This window comes from Tigriopus californicus, chromosome 9 (assembly GCF_007210705.1).
Source record: "Tigriopus californicus strain San Diego chromosome 9, Tcal_SD_v2.1, whole genome shotgun sequence".
Taxonomy (NCBI): domain Eukaryota; kingdom Metazoa; phylum Arthropoda; class Copepoda; order Harpacticoida; family Harpacticidae; genus Tigriopus; species Tigriopus californicus.
The window spans coordinates 1,896,731-1,924,643 of record NC_081448.1 but is presented as its reverse complement, the minus strand read 5'-3'; the positions used below and the strand labels follow the sequence as shown (position 1 = coordinate 1,924,643).

General features: G+C 45.5%; 9 protein-coding genes across 10 annotated transcripts in view; 4 read left to right on the top strand and 5 right to left on the bottom strand.

Annotated features, from left to right (window-relative positions):
• Positions 1–1,442, top strand: part of LOC131887013 (homeobox protein DLL homolog) — a 6,356-nt gene extending 4,914 nt beyond the window's left edge. The window contains exons 2-4 of one of the 2 annotated variants that reach the window (XM_059235497.1): positions 343–469; positions 542–794; positions 871–1,442. In XM_059235497.1, the coding sequence (XP_059091480.1) occupies positions 343–469; positions 542–794; positions 871–896 (406 nt within the window). In that variant the 3' untranslated portion in view covers positions 897–1,442. The remainder of the gene's footprint in view (positions 1–342; positions 470–541; positions 795–870) is intronic. The other variant, XM_059235496.1, reaches the window with a different exon arrangement.
• Positions 1,426–2,606, bottom strand: LOC131887012 (uncharacterized). The gene has a single exon (XM_059235495.1). It carries the CDS (start codon positions 2,454–2,456, stop codon positions 1,500–1,502), a length of 957 nt encoding a protein of 318 aa, XP_059091478.1. The 5' UTR covers positions 2,457–2,606; the 3' UTR covers positions 1,426–1,499.
• A 2,493-nt stretch (positions 2,607–5,099) lies between these two features.
• Positions 5,100–7,572, top strand: LOC131887236 (uncharacterized; the record flags this gene model as incomplete). Its single annotated transcript, XM_059235792.1, is given in 6 exon segments — positions 5,100–5,391; positions 5,468–5,791; positions 5,867–5,984; positions 6,048–6,421; positions 6,491–6,774; positions 6,832–7,572. Coding segments are annotated over 6 exon segments (2,046 nt in total). The 3' UTR covers positions 7,546–7,572.
• Positions 7,564–13,075, bottom strand: LOC131887237 (oxalate:formate antiporter-like). The gene is made up of 4 exons (XM_059235793.1): positions 12,727–13,075; positions 12,192–12,608; positions 8,359–8,658; positions 7,564–8,282 (listed from the first exon to the last, which is right to left on the bottom strand). Exons 1-4 carry the CDS (start codon positions 12,925–12,927, stop codon positions 7,734–7,736), a joined length of 1,467 nt encoding a protein of 488 aa, XP_059091776.1. The 5' UTR covers positions 12,928–13,075; the 3' UTR covers positions 7,564–7,733.
• LOC131887235 (NADPH oxidase 5-like) lies at positions 9,592–12,190 on the top strand. Its single transcript, XM_059235790.1, has one exon. It carries the CDS (start codon positions 9,650–9,652, stop codon positions 12,119–12,121), a length of 2,472 nt encoding a protein of 823 aa, XP_059091773.1. The 5' UTR covers positions 9,592–9,649; the 3' UTR covers positions 12,122–12,190.
• Positions 13,076–13,179: 104 nt separating the features above from the next.
• Positions 13,180–17,785, top strand: LOC131887238 (U3 small nucleolar ribonucleoprotein protein IMP4-like). The gene is made up of 4 exons (XM_059235794.1): positions 13,180–13,303; positions 15,707–15,862; positions 15,960–16,068; positions 16,884–17,785. The coding sequence occupies exons 2-4, from the start codon at positions 15,860–15,862 to the stop codon at positions 17,702–17,704; spliced, it is 933 nt and encodes a 310-aa protein (XP_059091777.1). The 5' UTR covers positions 13,180–13,303; positions 15,707–15,859; the 3' UTR covers positions 17,705–17,785.
• Positions 13,272–14,524, bottom strand: LOC131887239 (actin nucleation-promoting factor WAS-like). The gene has a single exon (XM_059235795.1). It carries the CDS (start codon positions 14,485–14,487, stop codon positions 13,660–13,662), a length of 828 nt encoding a protein of 275 aa, XP_059091778.1. The 5' UTR covers positions 14,488–14,524; the 3' UTR covers positions 13,272–13,659.
• Positions 17,721–21,041, bottom strand: LOC131887234 (cytoplasmic aconitate hydratase-like). Its single transcript, XM_059235789.1, has 7 exons — positions 20,720–21,041; positions 20,421–20,651; positions 20,131–20,350; positions 19,851–20,053; positions 19,265–19,785; positions 18,455–19,204; positions 17,721–18,390 (listed from the first exon to the last, which is right to left on the bottom strand). Exons 1-7 carry the CDS (start codon positions 20,888–20,890, stop codon positions 17,799–17,801), a joined length of 2,688 nt encoding a protein of 895 aa, XP_059091772.1. The 5' UTR covers positions 20,891–21,041; the 3' UTR covers positions 17,721–17,798.
• A 3,373-nt stretch (positions 21,042–24,414) lies between these two features.
• LOC131886914 (uncharacterized) lies at positions 24,415–27,398 on the bottom strand. The gene is made up of 5 exons (XM_059235372.1): positions 27,190–27,398; positions 25,621–26,934; positions 25,260–25,469; positions 24,826–25,176; positions 24,415–24,752 (listed from the first exon to the last, which is right to left on the bottom strand). The coding sequence occupies exons 2-5, from the start codon at positions 26,262–26,264 to the stop codon at positions 24,506–24,508; spliced, it is 1,452 nt and encodes a 483-aa protein (XP_059091355.1). The 5' UTR covers positions 26,265–26,934; positions 27,190–27,398; the 3' UTR covers positions 24,415–24,505.
• Positions 27,399–27,913: the final 515 nt, after the last annotated feature.

Here is a 27,913-nt window from a genome sequence, read left to right as displayed (position 1 = left end):
AACCATTAAAACCCCCAAAAAACCGCCCCGGGATTAATCCATTTGCCAACCCTGGAAAGGGGTCGATTTATTGGTGGAAGAAGTGAGGGAAAAAAATACCAAAAGTTTGATTAAAGAGAATTTTATTAGGAGACTGTATTATTGTACATGAAAGATGGCCAAAAGTGGAACCAAGAAGGAATACGAGTAATAAGGTGTGAAAAGCTCTTTAAATGTAAGAATCGTTATTCTCTTTTGAGCCATACTAGCGTTAAATAAAGATGAAATGGGATTACGTTCTCATTGAATGTTTATTTTGTCTTATTACTGATTTTATCTTAATGACTGCTTGTCTTTGAACAGGCATGTCTACCTTCTACCCCGAGAGCCTATGGCTTATCCTGGTACTCAAAGGTATGTTCGATATCCAAAAGATTCGGTGGTGCTTCCCAAGAGTTTGGCTTTGCCATTTTTAGCCAGACATCGTGAGGTAAGTTTGAGATATCTATCCTCCAGCACAGATCTTTGTGCTTGATTAAGTATGTATAATGTTTTCATGTAGATGGTTGGGCCTAGGACCCACAACTTAATGCCAATAAGGAGCGCTAGTCCTTATACAAGTCAAAGATCACCTAATCCGGTCACTTCACCTCGAATTTCCCAAGAGGAACCACGGAAAAAAACTCGGACCATCTTTACTGACTACCAATGCCAATATTTGAAATCTGTTTTCAATAAGAGCCAATATCTTACCAAAGAAGCCCGAGCTCAGGTGGCCAAAACCATCGGTGTTTTGGACAACACCGTGGACGTAAGTAAGACATTGTGACTTGACGGGTGCCTTTCCGATTTTGTTTTTCTCACGCGAACCGTTGATGCTTTGATTACTAGGTGTGGTTCAGGAACCAACGAAGTAAAATCAAACGAAGAAACAAGCAGAAGGAACGTTCATTGGTGCAATCCGATTCGTCGACCACGATGACAATCGAGTTGACAATTGTCGTGGACAGTGATGAAAGTTAGTTGTTCTAATGACACTTTGCCTCGAGCCTCGAGTAACGTGGAGCGATGGCAAACTCGAAAACCTTTTGATTTTAGTTATGGTGAGACCAAATGAATACACTTTTGTTCTCAAGGGTATTCGCAAGCAAGCCAATAAAAGAATTTGGTTAAAAAGCAATCTGCAATCCTCAATCTTCATTTTGTGAATATTGGAAACTTCAACCTCCCGAGAATAATCTTGCTTGTAAAGAAGTAAATACTTCGGAAGTGTCCTGCGCCATGCTCATTGGCCTTGACATTTGCCTGTTAAAGACACGACTTGCCTACGGGGGCTCAAGGAGAAATTTGTCTTACCGACTGCTCAGCACCCTTCTCGGCCCTTCTCCTTCGTTCAATAGTCTCTTTGATCATGTCTCTATGAGCGTGGAAATAAAACTCGACGAATCATGGTTCATATTTTATTTAGAAGGCGTCTTTCTTTGAACTAGAAAACTCTGTTTGACTTGACACATCATGTACTATTGAATATCTAGGAGCTCCACTTCGAACACAAGGGTGGCACAGGGTGGAATCACACTCCCCACTCCGGATTCACCATAGGCCATGTGGGGTGGCACGATCAGAGTCCTCTTCTCATTCACACACATGTCCAATACGCCGTCATCCCAGCCCTTGATCACTTGACCCACTCCCAGCGTGAAGTCAAAGGGCTTGTTGCGATCCAGACTGGAGTCAAATTTGGTTCCATCTGTCAGTTTACCCGTGTAATGCATACTCAGCTTGTCACCCACTCGAGATCTTCGGGGACAAATGCGAGGAGCGAATTCAACTCGGGTCCGGAGTTCTCCACCTCCGCAAGGTTCTTCCTCATACTCCTCATCGTAATCTGCTTGGGCGGCGGCCGCTTCAGCCGCGGCTACCTCAGCTGCGGCTGCCTCTCGAGCCGCTTCCTCTTGTTCTTGTTTCCGTCGGCTTTGTTGCTCCATTCTCCGACGTTCCTGTTCCTCTCTTCGCTCTTTGATTTCCTGTCGGTGTCGTTCCTCTTCTTGTTCTTTTCGAATCTCTTCCTCGCTTCGAACTTGTTCCACGTCAACGATAACTATATCGAAGAGGAGAGTGGCTCCCGGTGGAATGACATCTCCAGCTCCTCGTTCACCATACGCCAAAGGGGCGGGAACAACCAAATGTCTCTCTTCGCCAGGGCACACCCCAACCAGCCCTTGGTCCCAGCCTGGGATTACCTGACCCACGCCCAATTCGAAAGTGAACGGCTTCTGGCGATCAAAACTGGAGTCGAATTTCTTGCCATCCATCAGGAAACCGCCGTAGTGAACGGTGACTTTGTCGCCTTCTCCCGCTTTTTGGGCCTCTTCACAACTCGCGGTCTTGGTCACGTCCACTTGAAGAGGTGGTCTGCCATCTTGGGACACTGCAACGCCCAGATAAGCTCCTAGAATGAGCAGTAGCTTCCGCATGATTTGTAAGGAGGTCTGATGTCTTTGAAGTCCTTTTCGTAACTGAGAAGAATCTCATGCCAGGATCTCCTGCACTCGACCAGGCAATCAACGCCAATTCATTCTTAGGCGAGGTGCGTGTGAATGTTTGGCTAAAGGTAGTCGGAGGGGGCCCTCCTTCCCCTCCCTCCCCCCTTTTTGGTCCCCTCCCCAACCACCTCAAGCTCATTTTCTGAGTCCTTAAGTCAAGCGAGGAGTAGAATCCTCGAACGGATATTGTTGTCTCATGGTGATGATGTGTTGGTTGTTGGATTCCCAGAATATTCTTGCACATTCTTTGGCTACTCCTTTTGGCGAGTATACTCCTGACTGATGATAAACTTCCACCTTGTGTGTATAAACAGTATGTACAGTTCTGGACTCATGAACGCAAGGATGGCAGGTTCAGCTAAGAGAGCGATAAAGGCGTGAAATGTCAAGCTGGATGAATCCTATGGGAAAAGTTTCATTCTTCTGGAGTGATGCAACAGCAGCTTGAAATGCAATTACTGGATGGGAGCTTGTCCATTTTTTCGCAACGGCAAGTCAACCATCATTAGCTAGCTTTTCCATTGCTCGCTAACTTTGTCTTCACAATAGTTTCATCGTCGATTGGTACGTTGAATCAAAGTTCCGGAAGAAGTTTAGGTGTCCAAAACAAATCGATTTTTAACACCTCTTTTTCTTTGAAAAGATGGCACGTTTTGACGTTCACTATCCAAAGTCTGTGAAATATTCTCACCGTTTTATGCCCAGATTCATAGTCATATGGTGATGCGATAATTATTAGGGGGACTGACTTGGTGAATAAACCATATGCATTGTGCTAACAATAAATCGTATGATCAGTTAGAATTGACCACTTCGGCACCAAGAATATCTTTTGTGGTGTTGTTGACATTGTGGTTCTTCGATTCCGTCACGGATTTGGGATCCGACACAAAGAACAACTGGCAAATGTTCAAAACGTATTTTACGGTACTTGTATGGAGAACGAACGATTATGTTTTTTTTTTGCTTATGAGATTTGGAATAAGAGTGGTAAACTTTCTAGCTGTCTGAAAACCGCTGAATTTCTATTCCAGATTGAATTATCATGTTTTTTGGTTCTTGCCGATACACGTTTCTAATCCAGCCACTCTTTTGAAGTGATGACTTATCATGTGAATTGCAACATTACGATATTTATCTTGCTGACCTTATTAGTAAAATCAAGCCTCTGTTTGATTTGCTTATCTAAACAATAGAAAATATTGATTCCTCTCATTTCAAGATGGAGGTCAAGGTGATGAGAACGTTAGTGCTTTTGATTTATGTCAATGCCTCAAGCGTTTTTGGAAGCTTGAGTGTTGAAAGATCTGGAAATCATGTGTCTCTTGGGGTCAATGGCCAGATCTGGCTAAAGGGTCAAGAAGGGGTGTCGGAAATTGGGTTCCATAAAGACAATGAGTTCTTAAGCGTCAATTCTGGAACTCTCTCTCCATCTGAGGTGACAGTTTTGAGTGGAACCGACTCGATTGGAACGTTCGAAGGAGAAGAAGTTGCTTGGGATCAAGCAACCTTTTACACTTCCTTCAGGGTGTATGACCATGGAAATGCCGTGGTATTCAAACAGAGCTTCCGTAACAGGAATGAGGTAATTCCAAATGGGTTTTAAAAGCTGGAAAAAGGCTTTATCTCAAGTACGGACAATGGTCAATTTTCATAGGACATTGGCGGAACAAGTGTGGCTGCTCTTCTCGATAGAGCTTTAAACGAGGTCTCTTCAGTGTTCCCAAGTTTTGTACCAACACTAGAATCTAAAAGGGGATTCTTATCCTTTGGTGGACGCATGTCTGGTACTCCCTGCATCACAGTGGCAGAGTAAGTTCTATTTTCGCGCTAAAATATCATTTCGTTTGGCATTTTTTCTTGAGGTTTTGAAGTTTGAATTGTGATCAATTTTTGTGACATTGTCATTTGGCCATGTAATGTTTCCCTGTAAGAGAGAGTGGCAGTTTTCTGTTCTTTCTGGTGCATTCATTGAGGATATGTTCACTTTAATGTAATATAATGTAGTTTTTTTGTTTAATATTTAACCATAAACACGTAAAATCAGAGTAACGATACCTTGTAAGTTGATCACAAATTTTGGGTTCATGTTTTCTCACCTAATTCTTGACTAGGTCCCTTTAGAATACAGGGCACTCTTTTTGATAGCTAAAACATTCCATGAAATTTTTTTGCTCGTTTAAATTACGTAACGCAAACGATTTCACTTGAGCCACAAAGCTTTTCCATCATGTTTTTTAATGATTCTGTTGTATCAAACAAGTAAGGTTTGTTTTGAAAACAACAGGACCGATTACTTTCTGAAAATGATTAGTTTAGGGACAATCTTTAAACATTTGTCATTTGGTTTTGTTAGTAATGAAACTAAGCCTTCATGAACAAATGAATGCTTAGCCTAATTTTCAAAATGAATGTACACAATTTAAGAACCAGTTTAAATCCCCTCACTGTCAATGGATGTTCAATATCTACATATTTACGGATATCAAAATAAAGATACTAATTGAAGAGACCTAATCTAGATTAAATGGCGAAACGGCAGATAAAATCCGGGATGGAAATTAAGGAGGTCCCTTGGTGTTGTTTAACGAAGCCGGAAACGAGGTCCTGATCTTGTCGCCATTGTCCGAGTTTATGATCACAAATCTTGAACGACGAGAAACCAAACCAGGCGATGTTGGAGCCCTGGATTTTGGTCTTATGGGCAGTATCACACGGATTGAAGCGCCTGGGCTTAACTTGGAGATCATTGCAGCGTTTGGAACGAATTTCCAAGAGGCCTTCCAAAATTGGGGAAACTACCTTCGAGGCTATCATGGGAAAGTGATCGATCAAGACAAAAACGATCTAGTCAACGACTACTTGGGTTCGAAATCCGAGCAGAATCTTACTTCAAATTACGGGAGGAAAAAAGAAGGAGAACATCATCGATGTGTTTTCAGGTTATTGGACTGACAATGGAGCATTTTACTATTATCGCACCTTGGAGGGCAAAAATTACGAGGAGACCTTGATTGAACTGACTGATTTTTTTAAGCAATCAGGGGCATCCATTCCCGTTCGTCATCTGGAGATTGATTCCTGGTGGTATCCAAAGGATTTTTTGCTGGCCGTTGAAGAGTGGTCGGCTTTGGAAGACATCTTTCCTAATGGCTTGGATTTTCTTCAAAATCGAATTGGTCTCCCTATTGTTGCCCATAACCGCTATTGGTCCAGGAATACAACTTATGCCAAAGAAAATGGCGGTGCCTTCGACTTTATTAGAGGTTGGCGATGGTATCAATTTCTAATAGTCAATGTTCGTTGTTCCAATCTGACCCTTGTCTGTATTTCATACATAGAGATCGTGGCTATTCCCCAAGACCAGGATTTCTGGAACTACTTCTTTCAAGAAGCCCGTAAATGGGGATTGAAAGTGTACAATCAAGATTGGCAGGACTACCAAATCGCTCTTATGAAGTAAGGCCCTAAACATTTTAGCTATCTGTGCCCAATCAATCAAGGAAGATCCATCATTTCTAGTGCCACGGTGACTGATTTGAGAGTGAGCAGAAATTGGCTGAATCAAATGGCTCTAGGAGCGGAGCTCAATGACATTCAGATTCAATATTGCATGACTTTGCCGAAAGAAGCCATGGCCAGTGTCGAGACCAATAGTGTGACTCGAATCAGGGTCTCCGAAGATTATCTCTTGGCTGAAGATCAATGGCGCATTGGAATCACCAGTCTTTTTGCTCATGCCCTCGGTTTAAAACCTTTCAAGGACGTGTTCTGGACCAGCTCGAGAAATGGAGGCAACAATTATTATTACGATTGCATGGAGGTGGCTCTGGATGCGGATCCCAATGTCCCATGGCCATTGAATTATAGATATGTTGGGCAAGCTAGCGTGACAAGTAATGACTAATGAACATTTTTACACAATTTTGTTTGCCATGACGCAAGTTGTTCGCTTTTCCTTTCAGAATCTGGACACAGTTGTATCCCCTGGTCAACCCTGAACCTACATTATGCCTATCCCTTGGGAGATTTGGTTCGGAATTACTGCCGGAACCCAGTCGGGCTTTTGGCCGGCAACGGACGGCCATTCTGTTTCTATGAAGCTGATCTCTCTAAACCGATGTCCGAGTGGAAATGGGAAAACTGTGATGTGACCATATGTGACGAGGACTGCACTCGAGATCAATCTATGGTCAATGCAACCTTTCCTTACTGTCCAGAGCTTGTGGAGCCAAATCCGGAATTACAGGTGAGTGCTTTTAAAAGGAGGAGGACCTTTGTGAGTAATTGCATGCATCCAATCTAGGCTGCTGTGTCCACTCTCTCTTTGGGCGGCGTTGGTTTTGGAGATCGAATGGACGCTATTGATGAATCCGTGTTGGCCAAGACTTGTCGAGAGGACGGGAAGATCTTGACCGTGGATGAGCCAGCACTAGCAGCCCCCGTACAACTACTCGAAATGGCCTTTTCTGGTCTCCATTTGCCTGAAAATCCAACATCCTCCGAGATTGGCGAGATCTGGAGCTCATTCGTGTCGCTAGACGGCCTCATTTACGGCGTGGTTTTTGGAGCGGAAAATTCAATTTCAAGACCAGTCACTCCATGGCAATTGGGGCTCAATCTAACCCCAGGAGTTCAGTATGTGGTGGCAAGGCATTATAACTCGGAGTCACTTATCCTACTAGACGATTCACAAGAGCTTTCTTTGGAGCTGATGGAAGAGCATGAGTTTGAGCTCTTGTATTTTGTTCCCATGATGGAGATTGAAGGGTTCCAGATTGGTCTCCTTGGCGAGCGCCAAAAGTTTGTGCCTTTCTCAAAAGACCGTTTTATTGGAGTGGGATTAAGCAACCAGTTTCTCACCTTGAAATCAACTGGAACGACAGAGGTCACTTTGATCTTGAAGAGTCAGGGAGAGCTTAGCTCAAAGACAATCAATTGTGCAGAATCAGATTCATCCGCTCATGTCACTTACACCTATGATTTGAACACTGAAGAGTCATTTTGCTCGTTTAATTAAGAGTAAATACATCCTGGATCCAACTCATTTCGCTTTTTATTCAAGTCCGAAATTCAAAGAAGGGTGAACAAGCAACATGAAGTGCGGGAACGTGTAATACTGACTAGATGTTTCACTGGAATGTTTGGTTTACAGTAGAGGAATGTCTTGAATAGCCTTAGAAAGAGGGCAATTGGCACATTATTAAATTACAACTGTGCAGTCGGCATTTCTAATTTGCGAAGAATGGCCCGTGGTGTGGGATAGGGTGGGAATCGGCTGTTGATGAGAGTGCAAATCAACGCAAAACAAGCGATTATAGTGAACATCCCAAACCATCCGAGAACTGGATGTAGCATTTGTGTTAAAACAGCCGTGAGTGGAGCGGAAACAGCTTGACCTGTCATCACTAGACCGTAGTTTTTGCTCGAATACTTAGTCCCAAAGCATTGGGCTGTGGCCGTGGGAAGGAGGACAAAATTGGCACAGAAAGCGAAGAAGATGGCCCAAATCCAGGTGGCAAAGAGGGCTTTACCCCCAATTTGAATGAAATAAAGCGTGGAAAACAAAATGGCCAAGCCCATGGTGGAAATCATAATGCACACCCGATGTCCAAAGTTGTCACTCAGATGACCCCAAAAAATACGTCCGGACGCGTTGAAAATGGCCGCAAATGCACCGACGAACGCCAAGAAATGATCGTCTTGGATGAAGCTCTGACCGTAAGCCTTGTACATGGTGTTGATGTAACTGATTGCCTGCAATCAAAAACATGGTAACTGATTGGATTTCTACTCATAGTTTTTGTTGAATACAATAAATATTCGCTTGTACCTGGGTATTGCACAAGAACGTGGCCCAGAGGATCCAGAACTCGCTTGTCCGAAGTACTTGGCCAGGTCGCAGGTTATCGCCACCATCGGAGTGATTGGCGCTGGAATTGCTAGTTTGCGATAGATTGACACTTGACATGGATTGGGCGCTTTGATTGAGCTCATCCGTGACTTGAAGCAGCTCTTCATCCTCACCAAAAATGCACTCATCATCGTCATTATCCACGGCACTCACTACCAAAGGAACCATGGAAGCTTCTTCGGTTCGATTTGGTGAGTTAATCAAGAAGATTGCCAAAAGCTTAAAAAACAAAGAATTGTTTGCGTATGTAACAATACATGTGTATATGTTTATCAATGATTAGTTTAAACCCATCTAGGACATAGTTGTTCATCATACTTGGGGAGTGGCTGATTATAGTCATGCAAGAGCACAGAAAGGTTCAATGCTTCAATGTCAAATATGTTTTGAAAAAAAAAAAGTTCAAGGGCTTCAAAAATAGGAATAATGTCAATAATTGATGCTCTTTGTATTTCTAGCCAGGCATTAATTACTCTTGTTTCCATCATAATTTTCTTTTTAGTTATTTTCACTTTGACATGAATTTCCATTGAATTTCTCTCAGTTTTGTGGCAAAGTTAGGAGGTTTCAGTTGAAAACGAATTTCTCTTAAAACTTAGATTTGACGGAAGTTACTTTGGCTGTATCTGGTATTATTAAATTCAAATACTTCCTTGCATGGTAAAAGAACCTTTAACATTTGCAGTGCTTACATTCAGGGCCAATAAAAATTTCACCTGGACATCGGACGGCTTTCCCGCTAAAAAGTCCCAACTTTGGACCCCCTCCGAGTCCCTTTTCATTACATAAAGAATAATATAAGACATTTAGATCGCCATAATTAAGGTCAATTCAGTTTCATTTCTTAAAAGTCGAAAGCGTTTGTAGTTGACCAAGTTGACCAATAATTCAAATCTATTTCATAACTTCGACCAGGTTTCCTGAGTACCTTAATGAAGACTTTGGGCTAAAATATGGCCTAGTTCGTTAGTCAGGTAAGATCTCTTGATCCAAGAAATTGGGTTCATATTGGATAAAATGAAAGGTTCCAGCGATTCGAAATTTGCACCTTCGATGTCAGCAGAATTACTGCAGTTTTCCCTGCATTACCGAAAATTTCGCGCCATGTTTTGAACTCCAGCCGTTCGCAATTTGACCGCGAAATCAAAAAAGGAGATTTCCATTCAAACCCACTTATTTCTGAGCGGAAGTTAAGGAGACAAGTTACATAATGGCGAACTCTACGGCTGATTCCATTGAGAGGTCGGATTCAGGTAACAAAATCTTCAACATCGGCTCAGATTCGACATCCTCGTTGAGATTGGATGAACTTCCAGACTCTAAGCAAGGCAATTTGGAAGCGCAGGAAAGGCAGTCTCAATTAGCAGAGCTTAAAGTTCATTTTGATTTGATCGCCGGGGAGGATGGTCTGATCGATGAAGAGGAGTTTTTGGAGGCAATTCGCACCGACAATACGCTCTTGGCCAAGAATGTGTTTTCGCTCTTTGATCGCGATGGGGACGGTTATATCACGGCCCAAGAGTTCATGGATTTCATGGATCGCTTCCGGGAGCCGGAGGACAAGATTGATCTCCTATTTCTTACATACGATTTGAAGAGAAATGAGAAGTTGGATCGAAATGAGCTCGAACTCGTGCTCAGAGCTATGGTTAAATCCAGCTCCTTGCCTTTGGATGATAGGAGTGTGGCTGAGATGGTGGATCTCTTCTTCGAGGCTGGGGTCCAAGCTTCGCGCGAAATTGACCCTGACAATCAGAAGATTGATTACATTTCCAAGGAAGGTTTCCGACGCCTGATTGAAAAGGATCCAGAAATATCCAAGGACGTATCCACTTTGGTCGATCATTGGCTAGGGGCTTTGCAGAAGAACTCCAAACCACGAGCCCCGAAGAATCCCGAGGAACAGGCCATAGATTTAGCCACAAGGACTCAATCCCATCCCACCTATTACGGATTATTGCTCATCTACCTTCTCGTAATTGTTATTATGATGATGATGGGTGGGATTTGGCATGGAAATACCAAGGACAAGAATGGCGACCTGAATATCACTCTAATCATGGCTCGCATCTTTGGATTCCCACTCAATCTTGTCTGCACTATGGTCTTTGTGTTTATGTTGCGGAAATTGCTGAATGGCCTCCGAGAACTTGGGTGGGGCAAATACCTTCCACTGGATCATCACACCGCCTTCCACATCCTCAGTGGATGGATCATATTTGTCTTTGGGATGGTGCACACTATAGTTCACTTTATAAATTTTGGCGTCAACGTTGTTCCCGATCCTCTAAATTACCTGCACCAAAACGGCCTTACACCTACAATGGTGGGTTATCATCCCCCACCAGAAGGGGGGAAATATTCATTCCTAGAGTGGATGTTGACCACCCGACCAAACTTGTTCGGACTAATTGCAGGATGGGCCAACTTCACCGGTGTTTTTTTGATCATCATTGTCTGCGTGATGTTCTTCACCTCTCAGCCGTACGTTCGGCGGGGTGGTTACTTCAACTTGTTCTACTTCTGTCATTGGCTTTACGTTCCGTTTGCGGTACTTCTGGTTCTACACGCCCCGAATTTCTCGTACTTCTTCCCTTTGGCCGGGTTCTTTCTGGCTGAAGGCATCATTCAGAAGATGATGTACGGACACATGACCACCGAAGTGGAGTCGGCTTTTCTCCTTGATCCAAAGTGCATTTGCCTCGTGATTGGAAAGCCCGAGAACTTGGCGTTTCGGACAGGAGACTGGATATCTGTGAACATTCCAAGTATTGCTCAATACGAATGGCATGCCTTCACCATCTCTAGTAGCCCAGAGTTGCCAAACATACTAACTTTACATATTAAAGTTGTGGGGCCTTGGACACAAGCTCTTGAAGATCGAATCTTCGTGGACCATCACAATCAAACCAAGGGCCAAACATGTATTCGGCACAATTGCAATCTCAAATATCTGCCCCATTCGTACAACAATCGGGCGATAATGGTATCTTATGCCAGAAACACTGCTCAGCTGAAGGAAGTTACTTCAAAAACAGAAGTGGCGCGACGAACCCTTCCATCTTTGGAGATCCGTTTAGATGGACCCTTTCACGCCCCGGCCACGAGCATCTTTGAGGCGGAACACGCGGTGCTCGTCGCAACTGGTATTGGAGTGACTCCCATGGCATGCATTCTGCAATCTGTTCTCCAGCGGCACTTAAAACGAGTGGTAAACTGTCCCTCCTGTCAAACAAGATTCACGGCCCCTCAAAACGAAGATGTAGGAAACTTGAAGAAGCTCGATTTTATCTGGGTAGTCAAAGACCCCAGTGAAGCCATGTGGTTTTTGGACCTTCTCACAGGGATCGAAATGGAACAAGAGACCCTCGGTTCGAATCTCCCCAAGATCATCTCAATCACAATTTACGCGACCCGAGCTTGGTCAAACATCGACATGGATACACTGGCCCTGAGACTAGCCATGAACCTTTATCACAAAGCTAGAAGACGAGATATCATATACGGAATCAAGACCAAGATGATCGGCGGAAGACCAAACTTCTCAGAAATATTCACCAAACTGAAAGTCTCACGTGTTGGTGATGTTAGCGTCTTTTTTTGTGGAAACTCAACAGTTGGAGCGATCTTGGAGAAGAAATGTGAGCAACACAAGTTTTCCTTCCATCAAGAGGTTTTTTAAATCGCAAAATGACAATGTTCGTTAAAGAAAACCATTTATGTAAATACAAAATATTCTTGTGTAAACTTACCTGAACAACTCCGTAAATGCTCCCAAGCAGCAGAAAAACAGACGGGACACGATTAAGAATGGCCTCGTCCGAAAAATAACCATCCGGATCTAAGGCCTTATTGGAAGGATTTAAGTAGGAGGATTGGATCTGGTTGAAAACGAAAGCCCCGAGTCCGAATCCACCAACGATGACACCATTCACTAAGCCTTTGTGCCTAGGAAACCATCTCATGGCTACACCCATGGGCGGGGCGTATGATAGCGCGGTGCCCAACCCAAACATGAAGCCATAAGTGATGACAGTGAGGAATACAGAGAACTGAATGGCAAAGTAGGTTAAGTAAACACCGGCTGTCATGATACTGGCCCCCGTTAATATTGTAAATCGAACGCCGATTCGCTCTTCCAAATAACCACTGAAGGTCATGAATGTGCCCTGAAAACAAATGTGGGGTTTTGCTGTTAAAAATGCTGACAATGGATGTTGTGCGCCAATGGCACTAGCGTAACGCATCCTCGTAGAAGATTTTTGAGCAATAAGTAGACTCTCTCACCTGTCCCACCGTGGCTAAAGCAGGGATCCAGATCATGTCACTGTAACCAATACCAGGATGCACATATCTTCGGAGATACGAACACATGTATGTGTTGAGATTGCCAAAGCAGTATAAGGTCCCCAAAGTTAAATGAAGGGAGAACCCGCCAATCAGGGCCATCGTTCCGTCCCATTTTTGTGCCGGACTAAAGGAGCTCATCGTATCCACACTGGTGCTATATTTCTTCACCCAAAACTAATTCATGTTTGATCTTTAAATTCGGCCAAAACCGATGGCATTGCACACGTCACCTGTGCGCGGTAACGCGTTGATATTCACTCGAACTTGTTTCGTTCCCAAATCAAAGTTCCAGTCCAAAGGTTAGATCCCTTGACTGACTGACAGAGCGGGCATGGAATTTGTCAGCTGGAATGGCCAGAGTGCAGTGGCAGATGCATGGCAGATCAAGGCAGAGCTTGAACAACGGGAGAAAAAAGAGACGAGAAGCGAAGGAGGGCGCTGAGGAGGGAACTGGATGAAGGCAAGCGCTGAGAACAAACACATCTTGAACAAAGAATGGAGAACGGAAGATACGGTAAGTGGTACCATGTACTGTATATTTATGGGCCGAGAACTCTCGGGTGTTCTATGGGCGAATGTAAGAAGTTTTTATTGTTGGTTTTCACAAAGAAAAAAAGGCAACACAAATGTGGGCAATAGAATCGAGGCATAAGATTGTGATCGATGGGAAGCGGGTTCTGGGTGGCCCCGCCAGGCTATGAACCCGACCGAGGGGGTGAAGCCATGTCAGTCAGGACACCATCGCTTTCACTTTGCACTTCGAACGGAGCCAACGAGGGATTCGTGGTCCCGAGTCTGTTTACTTAAAAAATTGAATCACATTTTAGTTGAGCGCGAGGGTCCATGTGCCATTGATCCACCATGGCCAATTTACCGACTGGCCTGAAATCCCTTGGTCCCATCCGGACCTTTGGGCGCCCGGGTAATGGCATTGAGGCTCTCCGTGGGCGGGGGAAAAGTGGGCAACACGCTTGACAGCGGCGAACCCGGGTCACTATGTCCGTTCAGCGTCTCAAAGTCTTCAGTCTCTTCACTGGCCTCGCCACGCGAGCCCAAAATCCGGAGTCGAGCCTGGGCGTACTCTTCCTCACGCTGCTTGAGCGACTTGGGCTTGGCCGAGACCGCATTGGCCGCAGCTCCGCCTTGAGCCGCTAAATTGCTGGGTGAGCTGGAAGGACGCTTCAAGATCTTGAGCTTGGGTTCGGGCGGCTGGTATTCAGTATGAAGACTATTATCACCGGAGGGCCGGACGAGGATTTGTGGTCGGGCCACGATCGACAGGGAACCCGGCCCCGCCCCGGACGGCCCCGACCCACTGGTCGAGGCCAAACGGGGCGATGACGGGTAGGGCGCGATCGGGGTCGGATAAGATACGCCAGCCCGGACAATGGGCGGAGGAGGGCGAGAGTAAGGATGGCCACCGGCATTCCGCCGACCGTACACGGGCGGTGGTAGCATGAGGGCCGGATTAGGCGTGGGCAGCAGTCCACCCGCCCCCGGGGGTGGCCCATAGCCGGCCGGTTGATAGCCGCTCGGGGCGTAATACCCGCTCAACGTCGGTTGACCACCTCCAGATTGGACGGGTTTGCTGACACGTAAACCGTTGAGCTGGCTTTCCAACTGACCCGAATCAAAGAGCGTTTCCCAATCATCCGGACTGGGCGGGTCAGCCCCGCCCCGAGCTGGCTGCGACCACATATCTTGAGGTGCCGTCTATTCAGTGGGTCGGGGTGATGGCAAGGCGGCACTCATCCGAACCTGGACCGACGTCATGGACTTGAGGGATGGATGGATGGATGGACTGGACTTCAGGGCCAAATCGAGGGCGTCAACGCTCAAACCAAGAGCTCAATAAGGGCGGGTCCAGACAACTTTCGAATTTGCAATCAAACTTAACAACGCAGGCTTGGTCAGGCGGGTTAGGACGGGATGGGGGGCGGAATCCACTCCCTATCACGAAGGGACGTGCACGGACACCAAAAGAGTCGAGCTCAGTCTGATGAGGATGTTCGTCTGTTTTAACTTCCAATCTGTTGCAATATCCATGGGCGTTGGAGTGAAAAAGCGCAACTGGACCTGTTTTCGATATTTTCCAATGTCAAAAGTTACTGTATGATCAATGTCGGGCGTAGGCATGGACATAAAAAGGTTTTCCGTCCATTAAATTTCCGTGGCCTACATCAGTCGGTTGAAGTCTTTGGACATTTTAACAGCTAAGGTCAGTGTTAACAGTAAAATCTGGAGACACTCACAAGAACTGTTCTCTCTGATCCATCCTGTACGTTTTCCAGGCCAAAGTCAGCTGGCTCGGATCTGCTGATCTACCAATATTGGCTCAAGGTGACCGATAAAATGAATGCCATACCATGCCCAGTTTTGCTCAGTTTATTCAATTATTTCCTTTTGGGCTTTATTGTGCCACTAGTTTCATTGAGTGGACATAGGCTGTCAACCGGCTGGTAATATTTAGCTGCAGTTTACGCTGAAACTTTGGACTGGGTGAAAACTAGAATTCCTGCGACTGTGGGAAAAAATGAGCCCATTTTTGGCTATTTAAGATCTATAAGATTTGGCTAGCTCAATGAATCCATCTAGTGTTGATTAGTTCTTAACTCAAGTCTGATTGCGGCCCTTAGTGCGCCCCACAGATATTCTATTTGATCGCCAAACGATTTTAGTCACGTACCCGACTATCGCTTATCGGCCCTAATCGGCAGGGTGAAAACAATTCAAGTCTGAACGATTCATCGAACGACAAGGATGTCTAGACCTTTTTTTTTAGCATCAATTCACCCAAAGTTCTGATTTCAAATTAGAAATCTAAAAAATAACAAAGTCTAATCTGAACTATTTATGCCCTCTCTGAATTTCAAAAAACTACTCCCCACGCCGTTTCCGTGGATCTTGAATTGGCCAGGGAGCGTCGTCAAACAGCCACTCTGCCCCTCTGCCACCCATTTCAGCAACATGGGCTAGAAAAACTAGAACAACAATCAATAACAACAACACGTGAATCGCGTTGGAGACCCCTAAAGTGAAGAGAGGAAAAATATTGTAGACCTTAATTACCATGGTAAGTTCTGTTTGGGACAGATGCAGCTCAGGCAGGGCGATGGTGTAGATTTTGAAGCGTCTAATGTTGATCAAAAACCATTGCTACCCGTTTCTAGCTTCGTCGCCAGGCTCGTCTCCGCCGTGAATATCTTTACCGCAAGGGCGTGGAGGAGCGACAAAAGGCCATCCAGGATAAGAAAGACCGTTTGAAACGCGCTGTCCAAGGTATGACGTAGGGTCAGACACAGTCTGGTGAACGAAGGAGAACAACACCTATCGCCTGAAGCATTGATCTGATCCAAAATTAGATTTCGATGTCATCAAAAAATCGGGCCCAATGAATTAAGATGGCCCACTTGAAGCATAGAATCTGGCTTAGGAAACTAAAGCGAGGTAGTCAACAAACCATTCAGTAGTGACCAACAAAACATCTTGTTAAACTGACTGGCCTGTAATGGCCACGCTTCATGTTTCTAGTGAAAAGAACGAGCGGGAGATTTAAAGCATCAGCGATGATGGTGTATGGGACCAAAATAGGGCCAGTCATCCTCTGCCTTAGTTTGGCTCAAAACATAATAGTTCTGATAATTGGTGACATATTTCCCATTTGAAGTATAATGATAAGGAACCTCGAATAAACACCACTTAACATTTTCTATTCTACTGAATGACTATAGGAATATTTCTTCTTTTCAATGTGCCAAACATCTAAACCACAATGTGTGGAAATAAGTTAGGTACTAAAGAAGAAAACCATGTTTCAATATCAAGCGATCAAACTATGCAGGAAATTTAGGACGAGGATAAATTGACTTAAAACAGAAACTCGCGTTTTTGCCCAAAAGGTATTGAAATGCAGCACTTCCAAGTTCATCACAGACCTACCGTATGTTTCTTTAAATAGCCCAATCGGCTGATCAGCATTTACGATCTTAATGTAGTTAATAATCACCGTATATATCTTTGAACTTACCAGGAAGACTTCTCTCCGAAACACTATGTCAATCAGTTCAAAATTTTGTATACTTCCTTTTCTCCAGAAAACCGATTGATCGACGGAGATTTGCGGCGAGATGCGCTCAGTTTGGCTCAATCGGTCAAATGGGACGATGGCGGGGCCGAACTGGCCCAGTTGACCGGCGGGGAAGGCGGAGGTACGGCCGGCGTGTCCAGTCAAGATGACGAGTATCGTTGGGCCGGCGTGGAAGACCCCAAGGTCATGGTCACGACGTCGCGCGATCCCTCGGCCCGCCTCAAGAAGTTCGCCAAGGAGTTCCGCTTGATTATTCCCAACGCTCAACGTCTGAATCGCGGTAACTACGAGTTCAAGCAACTGATTCAGGCCTGTCGCGCCAATGAGGTCACCGACTTCATTGTACTTCACGAGCACCGGGGTCAACCTGACGGATTGGTGCTCTGCCATATGCCCTACGGACCCACGGCTTACTTCACCATAACGGATATGGTCATGCGGCACGATATCCCGGATATTGGGAACATGTCCGAACAGTACCCGCATCTGATCTTCCACAACTTCAAAACTCAGATGGGTGAGCGTGTGATGAAGATTCTGAAGTATTTGTTTCCTGTGCCCAAAGAAGAGAGCAAGCGCGTGCTCACCTTCGCCAATCACGACGACTTCATCTCATTTCGCCATCACACCTTCAAGAAAGGCCCCAATGGCAAAGATATTGAACTGGACGAAGTCGGGCCTCGATTCCAGTTGCGGTTGTACGAAATCAAATTGGGCACATTGGAGAACGAAGCTGCGGCCCGATCTGAATGGGCGTTACGGCCCTATATGAATACGAGCGGGAAACGACGGTTCATGTCGGACGAGGATGGATTTGAGGCCGAATGAAACAAGGTGATGGTGGTTATGAAAATAATCGCGGGTTTATTATCGTCGGCCCAGTAAAAATATATTCAATATTTGCATCCATTCGACAACGGGACTAAACTTGGATCATTTTTCGGATCATGTAGTTCAGGATACCGCCATTTCGGTAGTAAGTCAATTCCAGCTCGGTGTCGAATCGGGCCAAGACCTTAAAGCTCTTGCCAGTCGAGACTTGAACCTCCAATGTTTGCTGCGGTTTGAGATCAGAAGGAATCTCGATGGTGTACTCCTCTTGACCTGTCAAGCCCAAACTCTCGGCGTTTTCGCCACTGGTGTATTGCAAGGGCACAATGCCCATTCCCACCAGGTTCGAGCGATGGATTCGCTCATATGACTCGGCAATCACAGCCCGCACGCCCTGAAGGAAAGGCCCTTTGGCTGCCCAATCTCTGCTCGAGCCGCATCCGTAGTCTTGGCCAGCCAAGATGATCAAGTGTTGGCCTGCCTTCTTGTATTCCTCTGCCGCGTCAAACACGTCCATCACCTCCTTGGAAGGAATATGCAGGGTTTTGGGAGCGGCATGCCCGATGAACTTGTTCACCAAGCGAATGTTGGCGAAGGTGCCACGTGCCATGATGGCATCGTTGCCTCGACGGGATCCGTACGAGTTGAACTCTCGTGGCGTGATGCCCTTCGAGCCCAGAAATCTAATACCGAGATTCAAAGAGTTAGAGGCCATTTGTCGTTATTCGTTGAAAGCAGTTTCAATACCTGGCTGCTGGGCTGGTCCGGGCGATACTCCCTGCTGGGCTGATGTGATCCGTGGTCACGGAGTCGCCCAAGTTCAATAAGGGGTAAGCCTTCTCCACCTTCCGGGGAGCGGGGAGCTCCTTGGTCATCCCATCGAAGAACGGAGGGCTCTTGATGTAAGTCGATTTCTCGTCCCACGGGTACAATTTGCCCTCCGGGGCTTCTAATTTATTCCACCGCTCGTTGCCCGTGGTGATCTTGGAGTAAACCTCCTCGAACATGCTCGGGATCACATGTTTCTTCTCCACGGCTTGGATCTCTTCCCGACTGGGCCAGATATCTCTCAAAAACACGGGTTTATTGTCCGCATCATGGCCCAAGGGTTCCGTCTCAAAGTCGATGTCCACTTTTCCTGCAATGGCATATGCAATGACCAAAGGAGGCGAGGCCAGATAATTGGCTCGGGTGTCGGGATGGATTCGGCCTTCGAAATTTCGGTTTCCGGATAGCACGCCACAACAAACGAGGTCGCCTTTCTTCACCGCATCGGCTACGGAATCGTCCAAGGGTCCTGAGTTTCCGATACAAGTCATGCAACCGTAACCCACAATGGAGAAGCCCAAAGTCTCCAAGTACGGAATCACCCCAGACTCTTGGAGATAGTAGGTAACCACGCCCGATCCCGGCGACAAACTGGTTTTGATGTACGGAGCCACGGTCAAGCCTTTTTCCACGGCCTTCTTGGCCATCAAACCCGCTCCCAGCATCACACTGAAATTAACTTAGTGAATAATGAGTTCCGCTTTAAGACAAAACACAGAAAAATGTTACCTAGGGTTGGAGGTATTGGTGCAACTCGTTATCGCAGCAATGAGGACGGATCCATGCTTCAAAACATGTTCGTGACCGTTCATGACAAAAGGCACAGTGGTACTCAGTTTGTCTTGAGGAAGTCCATAGCCTTTAAACCCAATTTTGGCGGGCAGGCAAGTCGTGAAATCGGCCTTCATATCCGACACGGATACTCGATCATGAGGACGTTTGGGTCCGGACAAACTCGGCACCACACTCGCCAAGTCGAGTTCGACAATCTCGGAGAATGTCGGGTCTTGGCTGGCGTCCGAGTAGTTTCGCATCATGCCCACGGCATTCAAGTAGCCTTCGATCATTTTGATCTTTTGCTCATCCCGGTTAGTCTGGCGCAGATAATCGATGGATTGGGAATCCACTGGGAAGTAGCCGATGGTGGCGCCATATTCGGGACACATATTGGCGATGGTGGCGCGATCCGCAATGGACAAGGAGGCCACACCGGGACCAAAAAACTCCACAAACTTGCCCACCACTCCGATCTACAATGGAACGTAGACGGATTAAACTTCAGAATAGCATTGAATAAATGTAGAACTCAAATTACTTGACGCAAATGTTTGGTGATGGTCAGAACCACGTCCGTGGAGGTCACCAAGGAGTGCATTTGCCCGGATATCTTGTAACCCAACACCTTGGGCAAGACCATGGAGATGGGTTGGCCTAACATAACAGCTTCAGCTTCGATACCACCCACGCCCCAGCCTACCACTCCTAATCCATTGATCATGGTGGTATGGGAATCCGTACCTAAGATAGCCAAGGGAATGATAGGGAAAGAAAGGAAGAAAAAGTTGTCGGCAAAGGAAAGCTCAATCTCGACTTACCTACGACCGAGTCGGGGTAAACAATATCCGAGTCCGTGAAGCAGACACGGGCTAAATATTCCAGATTGACCTGATGAACGATACCCGACCCAGGCGGGACGATCAGCATGTTCTTGAAAGCCTTGGCACCCCATTTCAGGAACGTGAACCGCTCCTTGTTCCGCTCAAATTCCAATTCTTCATTTTTCGAAAGGGCGTTATCACTTCGGGCGAAATCCACCTGACACATGATAAAGGTCATTATAAGTTTGGGGATCAATGTCATGTAAAATTTGAAGGCGACGACTGACCTGCACCGAGTGATCAATCACCAAATCAGATGGACATTGCGGGTTGATTTGTTCGGGATCCCCACCCAAACGCTGGACAGCATCCCGCATGGCCGCAAAATCGACCACGGCCGGCACACCCGTAAAATCTTGCAGAATGACCCGTGCCGGACGGAAGGGCACCTCGACCCCCGTGGGCACGCTTTGATTCTCGGCCCATTGCAAGATCTTGCTCACATCCGTTTCCAAGACCTAAATCAAGCCATTTCAAACATGAGGGCACATGCGGGTCAGTGTCCGACTACTCTTATGATACGGACCTGAAAATTGTCGCAATTCCGCACGGCCGATTCCAGCAAGACCCGAATGGAAAAGGGCAATTGATGATAGGCGGGACCCAAGGCAGGTAAATCAAAGTATTGACTCGAGGTGGACTGACCGTCGAGCGGCAAAGGCTTCAACAGATGATGGAAGGGACCTGGATGGGCCATGATATGAACCGAGCCACAAGGCAGAAATGGCGAGTCAAACACGATCCAACCAGTTGTGGATCACGCACGAAATCGGATGAGAAGACCAAAGGTCAGAGATTGCGGCAATGGATACACTGTGTGTGTGCCTCTGTATGTATGTTAGGTCAACAAGGACGGGGATGGATGGAGTGATTACTCAAGGCGAGAAATGTTGTCAGGCCAGTTTGAGTGAGTGAGCGAGCGAATGAGGAGGATCTTGGGTACTTCAAGTCAGGAGGCATCGAGCGGCACTCTGCCAGCAGCCCTTGACTCACTCATTGACTCTGTGTTCGTTTGAAGTGTGAGCGCTGGATGGGAACCACTCAACACATGGACGGAGTCGTCAAAGTGTTGATCAGTAAGTATACTGGGAAGAGACGAAATAGTTGGTGGAGCTCGAGGTTAGATTTGAGCCAACATTGGCTTTTTGTTTCATTTTGGGGGCCGAAATCAATGATTTGAATTATTGGTAGGCGACCAAGTGGGCATGGTTGCGCCGAACTGGCTTAGCGAAGCCGGCCATCAGGTGTCTTGCGGTCACAATTTGCGAAAGGGCGGCGAGGCGAATCAAACCAGGGACCTTGCCCATTTGAACAAATGTGGTAGCCACTACAATGCGTCGGCTTTCCTTTCAATCTTGGTGAATTCCTGGGTCCGATGTTTGTTGAACCCACGGTACCAGCCAGGGGAGGAAATTCTTACCTTGCTCTGACAATCTCGCAAACCTCAGACACTCGCACACCCAAGGAATCCTTGCGGACATAAAAGTCCAAGGTTGTAAGAGTCCAAGAGGAAAGTCTTCGAAGGGACTTGAGCAAATATAAATTGGACTGTTTTTAAGACAGACTTCAGTTCCTTTTGGCTTTAAATGTTTTACTTTTCAGCTACGGTAGAATCCTTTGATTACATGTGACCAGCGCTCTTAGGGGACACAAGGTTTGAGAAAATGCCTTATCTTTTTTTCGTAAGACCAGTGATAATGCGTTTAAAATTTCTCCAGTAGTAATGGTATCGGTAACACAACGGTTTTTAGCCCTCCCGTTACCGTTACCTATTTATTTCTTAGACCAGGGAAAAAACAATTTGAAAAGGTTTCCTTGCAGATTTTTAAAAAGCTTCATCTCAAATGCAATGACTTGTTTGATTCTCTGTTGCAGTTTTTTGACTGAAATATTGGTCCCAAATCAGCGGAGATAATTTACTAAAAACTTAAACTTCCGCTTTTGAACGTTTCGCCTCTTACTTAGTCCGAAACGAGACAAGTTCGTCTCATTTTCCCCCGAAAAAAACTGTGCCACTGTCCTCAACCTAGCCAACCCAGTCTTCGAAGATGTCCATCACCGAAATCCAAAACATGCTCTTGCACGGCATGTTGTTAACTTTTTTCAAACCATAAAAAGAAAGATGAAAAAGTACCTGTCAATATGTCATTTCATTTGCGTCATATTTATTAAACATTTGCTTACAAAATGCAAAAGAATCTTGTACAAAGTTTTTTTTTCTTCCAGTGTTAAGCCATATTTTTCCTCCAAAGTTATTTCTTTAAGTTTGATTGGACTTTAAGGTAATGTAACTAGATGGTCACTCAATTTTTGGAAGAGATAACTGAGGAGATTTGCAAATATTGTATTAGGTACTGTGTCTCACTATTTTAATTGGAATAAGTGCTCATTCAAACCTAATCTTGCATTTGTCAATCTTTTTAAATGAGGGAGGGGGTATTGAGCCAACCAATGTTAGAATTTGCAATATCTTCATTCATAATTATTAAAACGAACTAATAATTTGAAATTAAAGACCAACAATAGGTCATTTATCTCAAAAATGTATAGCCATTGATGTTTTAGTATTTTCAATGACGAAAGAAGCGCTGAAAATAAGTTAAGGGCGCTCTTTCAAGAGTACAGTGAGGCCATCTCTTTCTCCCTTATGGGTTCACCTTCTTTTTGCCGTGCGGCATCCAAGTCTTCTAGAAATCCATGGCCAAGATTCAATGGCAAGGCTCATTATTGAAAAGTGTTGATAAGAAATCTTCTAATGTTACGCATTAGCACTGCTCGAGTCAAAAAACGCCATTTCTTTTGAGAAGAATGGTCTGGATGGGGTAAACCATAAAATGTTGGCCAACTAAAATTTTGGTAAAAGTAATTGCGAGTAACGCCATTACATTTTTGTTCGAGTAATAGTTGTGTAACGAATTACTATTTTTTGACTAATGTAACTGTAACTGTAATTCGTTCCTTTTATTGAGGAACGACTATTTTCTCCATTGATTTGTCTGCTTCCCTAATCATACATCGTGGCGCAAAAAATATATTTGTGAATGTTAGGATTCGAGGCCCAGAAGCCTCTAAATTTTTATAAGGAAAGGTACAAAAACCCAAATGGGGCTCACAATACATGCAGAGAACTTTCAAAAAGTCAATTGTAAACACAGAAAACTAAAGTCCAAAACACAGTTTCTTTCAGCAACTTTTTTCATGAATGTGAAGGAGCAAAAATATGGCAATTCATGACAATTGCAATGCTACATGAACAATTCCTGTGCTATCTAATCCCTTGACAAAGAACTGCAAAGCCACACAAGTTCATGTAACTTTCCTACAAAATTGTGGTGACGTCATCATTCTTTTTCCCGCTCCAATGTATCCACAAAATTAGATTCCCAGACTCCAAGTCTTTTTGGTCACCCTGGATGTGTTTTTAAATGCACCAAATTTGTTCATCTTTGTGCTCGTTGTACGCGAGTGTCCAAACGTAAGGAACTGAAATCCCGACCAAACTTCGAATCTGCACCTTCCGGACCCGACGTGGATTCACATGGATACCCAACAACCCGATCCGGACCAAACAGACCCTCCGCCATCGTCCAATATCAAGGTTAAAACCCGAGACCCGCCCAAAGCCCGTGGTAAACCGCGCAAGCCCAAATGGACTCACCGAAAAGTGCGGCGTCTCAAGCCCGAGGACCCGGCCTCTCTTATCCAGAATGTCTCGACTTTCAGTCAAAGACAAGGCCAAAGGCTCAACCATTTCTTTCGTCGCCGGCGCGACATCGACGTCGACCCGTACGGATTTCAGGACTTGAATTTCTGGTCGGATCGATTTGCGGATGCGTTGGAATTAGACGCCTCCAAAATTCCGGATTGGCCGCCCGGATCCAACCCCGACGAGGGCGATTTGGCTTTAGATTCATGTTTGGAATTTTGGGCGACCTATTCCCAGGACAAAGACCCTTTGATCTTGAAAAGGACCAAAAGAGCCTATCGTAAAAAGGATCCCACCAAGTCTAAAGGCCGAAAGAAGAATGCCATTGCCACGGACAAGGCTGAGGTGGATCCGAAATTGGCCCAGAATTCGACCGGCAAAGCGGCATCTGAGCCTAAATCGTCGGATGTCACCCAAGAATAGTCGTTCAACAACCGAGGTTGATGGGCTCCTGGCTGTGAAATGCTAGATGTTAGTCTGGTATATTGGGGCTCATGTATCAAGCATATATCTATACTTGCTTTGTGATAAATTGTTTTTATTGAGTTTTGCTTTGAAGTATTGTGTTATTGGAAATTTTGAATGGACGAAAGGTGAGAGTTGGCATCAAGTTGGCTTCTCGATTTTTAAGACATCCCCGATAGAATTGATAACCAGGAATTGACGGGCCGAGCCGTATGTGCGGTCCAAATCGGCAAGATTGAGCGTATGAGCATCCACTTCCAGGTAGGACGTGGAGAAGAAGTTGTGATCACGAACATCGACCAATTGGATTGGCCACTTTGGCGATTGTATTTGGTTTTCTTTGGACAGAAATATTGAAGATTGAGATTTCCCATAGTCGTTCAACCACCTGTAAAGTTGCCAAACATGATCATTATTTCAAGTGAAATTGCTCCCACGATTCAACAGGATCAATGATTTACTTGTGATGATTGAGGATGAGCACGCCGGATCCGCTCCAGAAAGCTCCGCCGAAAAGTTTCTTGATTTTACTCAAATGAAGTTTCAGATGGTATTGATCAATCAGATCCTTGCCCGAGATCTTCTCCGGTCCACTCAAAGGTCCATGAGAATTCGATAGGGTTTGAGTTAGACTCAGACAAGGTTGCGCGATTGGCGTGGATGTGGTCCGATCAATTACCGTAAAGTAGAAATCCAAATCGTCGAACCCTCGGGCCATAATGCCATCGGTCGTATGCTCAAGATCAAGACAATGGCCTACCTCGTGAATGATGGCTCCCAAAGATGTGGCGAAACATCCACCAATTGTACCCCTGATCAACCCCAAGGCGGAAAAATGGCAATTTTACCAATTGTGTTTGGCTTAACACTTTTTGTCCTCAAAGGAATGTAATACCTGTAACCCGAGTCATCCATGAATTTCTTCCAATTCACGGGTGTCTGATCTTGAAAACGAGCTTGGACTTGATCAATCTTGTCAGGCCATGTGTAAAGACATCCGGAGCCAAATAAAGCCAGCCCACCTCCACCCAATGCCGCGTGCCCTTGGGTCATGTCCAGCGTGTCTTGATGGGATTTAGGCTTAATCTGGCCAGGATTTTGATAGCTGCAATTGTGATGACTTGCACTGTGATGCATTCGCGAGCATGGCATTCGAGGGTCAATTTTCTCTTTTCGCGCGAAAAATAATTACCTCCGAGACCAAGATTAGTACACGAAAAATTGGCATCCTCGGCAACAAACTCGATCTCAATTACCTTGTTGCTGACATGATAGCGATGCATTTCATCTCTTCGCCGAGGTGTCCACGTTTCAGGAGCTCCTTGCCGTGGAATTCCCAGAGCTCTTGACCACTCATGGCCCGAGCTTGCTCAATGGTCAAGCCCGAGTGAAGAACTTCCACTTTCGGTCGGAAGAGTAGATCCCCATCATCCTGATTGAAATGGATTGCCTTATGAAGAAATCCCTGGCATGCCAAACTGTCGCCCAAGAAACATTGCATCAGCTCCGCCCCCAGTTTCATCCGGGATATGGCCGTTGCCAAATCATGAGGCTGATCCTCGGGTGATTGAAATCGCCCATCCTGGTCATCTGAGCACACGATGTAAAAGAGCTTGAAAACATGCTGGATATCCGACTGGACGATCTCCCGAATGAGCGTCAGTTGGGCCATCTTGTTCAAGTACTGGAAGACGAAATGGTTTTCACCGGGCCTGAGGCGGACCAGATGCTTGAACTTATTGCCACGCAGATCCATGGCCTGAACCTGAAGATCGTCAGTCTGACTAATGTAGATTGTCCGGGAGACATCCAAAGCGGGTGTGTCCACAGCACCGTAAATGAGCACCACGCCATAATTGAACACTTCCCCGTCAGAGACATTTAATATCTCAATCTTCATCTTGACACGATTCCATTCTCGAGGACAGGCCGTCGCCGCCGAAGCATAACCATGTCCCCTAAAACCAAGAGGTCGTCGTCAGCTGATGCTTGGAACATTCTCGCGATCGAGCCCGGCCAGGCCCCTGGGGACAAGAGAGTTGATGCACCACTATCTTTGGCCTTCCTTTCTCTTTGAGAAGAGTCCCGCACGAGAAATTCGCAAAGGAGAGGGAGGCAAGAATGCAAAAAGATCACTCATTGGTATTCATGCCATAACACGATGCAGCCCTCCGCTGAGATGTTGTGAGAGATGAGTACTCATTTACACCGTCCCGGTAGGAATCTCAATTATAATCAACAAAGGATTGTAATTTGGCCTCCTCATATCTGTAATGCTGGTGACCTCCTAAGTAATGCCTCGGAATCACTGTTCAAAATCGTGTCTTACGGCGAAAATCGTGATATTCCGCCATAAATCACCGAATTCAGAGGATGTGTTGTGCATCATCCGTCCATTACCGGTATTACCAATCCTCATTTCGCGGTATCATTGTTGATCAAGGCACGTCAAGGCACTGCGTGCATTTGTGCTCAAAAGGATAACTGGCTGTATTTTTCTCAGGTGTGCAAAGATTTAAGGCTTCACAATCATCATCTCATAGAGTTGGGAGTGATCCTTCAACTCGCTGCTGAAATTTGAAGACATCCCATTATAGAGTGAAAACTGGAAACATAAAAAGATTGGAATTTTTTTGCTCCTCGTGATGGATCATAGAAATCATGACAATGGGAGTCTAACTTAGAACACGGGATCCCACAGACAATTCTTGACTGAGAAGGCCTAACCAAGGGAGGGGTAAAAAAACCGAGCCAAGTCGTCTCCTTGGGGTTTCTGATCTTCGGATAATTTATCAATGAAGAAAGAATGCTGATTAAACATTTACCCGTTTACCATGTTTTGACAGGGTTACGAACCATAAAGACGCTCATTCAATGGCCTTCTGAGTTATGTTTCAATCTCAGAGCTATCAAGCGGAAAAAGGGATCTAATCACGAAGATGCCCATTGAATTGGTCAATCACTCAATTCCCAAATTTGAAGAAGCTTCTTCCAGTCTTTCCAAGTCAAGAATGACTTCAAAGACTTCCAACGATTAACGAGGTCGGTGCCCTCGAGAGTTTTCTTTCTCTTTTGTTTCAATCGCTCGCACACGCTCATGTTCGGAACTCTATGTGGTTAATCATCCCCGGCGGAAATTGCTGAAAACAATTAAATGGCAATTAATAGCGATGGAGCCCATCATCAAAAGTTCCCACATACGAGTACATGAGCCGTCGTGACCTCAGCTTTGACTCGTCCTTAATGAACAGTAGACCCTAGTAGATCTTCAGAGCTAACCACCTCATCTCCTGAGGAACACTTTCGAACACCATCATCCACAACCAACAAGGTTGCCCTCAGAGGCATGACCAAACCTGAGGTGTGAATGAACCTCTCGGGGATGGATGAGAAGCCCTGCGGATGGGAAATCGCTGTCCCCTTCTTGGGAAAACATCTCGGCCCTTCATGCATTTGTGATCGGAAGCTAGCTCACGAATTGTCCGTCTTCTTCTTCTCCATCCACTTATCCTCATGGAGGTTCGACAATGCAAACAATTGGATAGAAAA

What these genes read in the sequence shown, in the direction of transcription:
- LOC131887235 (XM_059235790.1), top strand. Translation starts at nt 9,650, where the DNA reads ATGGCGAACTCTACGGCTGATTCCATTGAGAGGTCGGATTCAGGTAAC.
- LOC131887234 (XM_059235789.1), bottom strand. Translation starts at nt 20,890, where the DNA reads ATGGCCCATCCAGGTCCCTTCCATCATCTGTTGAAGCCTTTGCCGCTC. An exon ending in GGAATTGCGACAATTTTCAG is followed by an intron (nt 20,652 to 20,719) that starts GTCCGTATCATA and finishes GGCTTGATTTAG; the next exon opens with GTCTTGGAAACGGATGTGAG. An exon ending in TTACCCCGACTCGGTCGTAG is followed by an intron (nt 20,054 to 20,130) that starts GTAAGTCGAGAT and finishes TGGCTATCTTAG; the next exon opens with GTACGGATTCCCATACCACC.
- LOC131887239 (XM_059235795.1), bottom strand. Translation starts at nt 14,487, where the DNA reads ATGTGGTCGCAGCCAGCTCGGGGCGGGGCTGACCCGCCCAGTCCGGAT.
- LOC131887238 (XM_059235794.1), top strand. An exon ending in TTTGAAACGCGCTGTCCAAG is followed by an intron (nt 16,069 to 16,883) that starts GTATGACGTAGG and finishes CCTTTTCTCCAG; the next exon opens with AAAACCGATTGATCGACGGA.
- LOC131887237 (XM_059235793.1), bottom strand. Translation starts at nt 12,927, where the DNA reads ATGAGCTCCTTTAGTCCGGCACAAAAATGGGACGGAACGATGGCCCTG. An exon ending in CTTTAGCCACGGTGGGACAG is followed by an intron (nt 12,609 to 12,726) that starts GTGAGAGAGTCT and finishes ATTTGTTTTCAG; the next exon opens with GGCACATTCATGACCTTCAG. An exon ending in GCATTTACGGAGTTGTTCAG is followed by an intron (nt 8,659 to 12,191) that starts GTAAGTTTACAC and finishes TTGTTTTTTAAG; the next exon opens with CTTTTGGCAATCTTCTTGAT.
- LOC131886914 (XM_059235372.1), bottom strand. Translation starts at nt 26,264, where the DNA reads ATGAAGATTGAGATATTAAATGTCTCTGACGGGGAAGTGTTCAATTAT. An exon ending in GCTATCATGTCAGCAACAAG is followed by an intron (nt 25,470 to 25,620) that starts GTAATTGAGATC and finishes TCACAATTGCAG; the next exon opens with CTATCAAAATCCTGGCCAGA. An exon ending in ATGGATGACTCGGGTTACAG is followed by an intron (nt 25,177 to 25,259) that starts GTATTACATTCC and finishes GGGGTTGATCAG; the next exon opens with GGGTACAATTGGTGGATGTT.
- LOC131887012 (XM_059235495.1), bottom strand. Translation starts at nt 2,456, where the DNA reads ATGCGGAAGCTACTGCTCATTCTAGGAGCTTATCTGGGCGTTGCAGTG.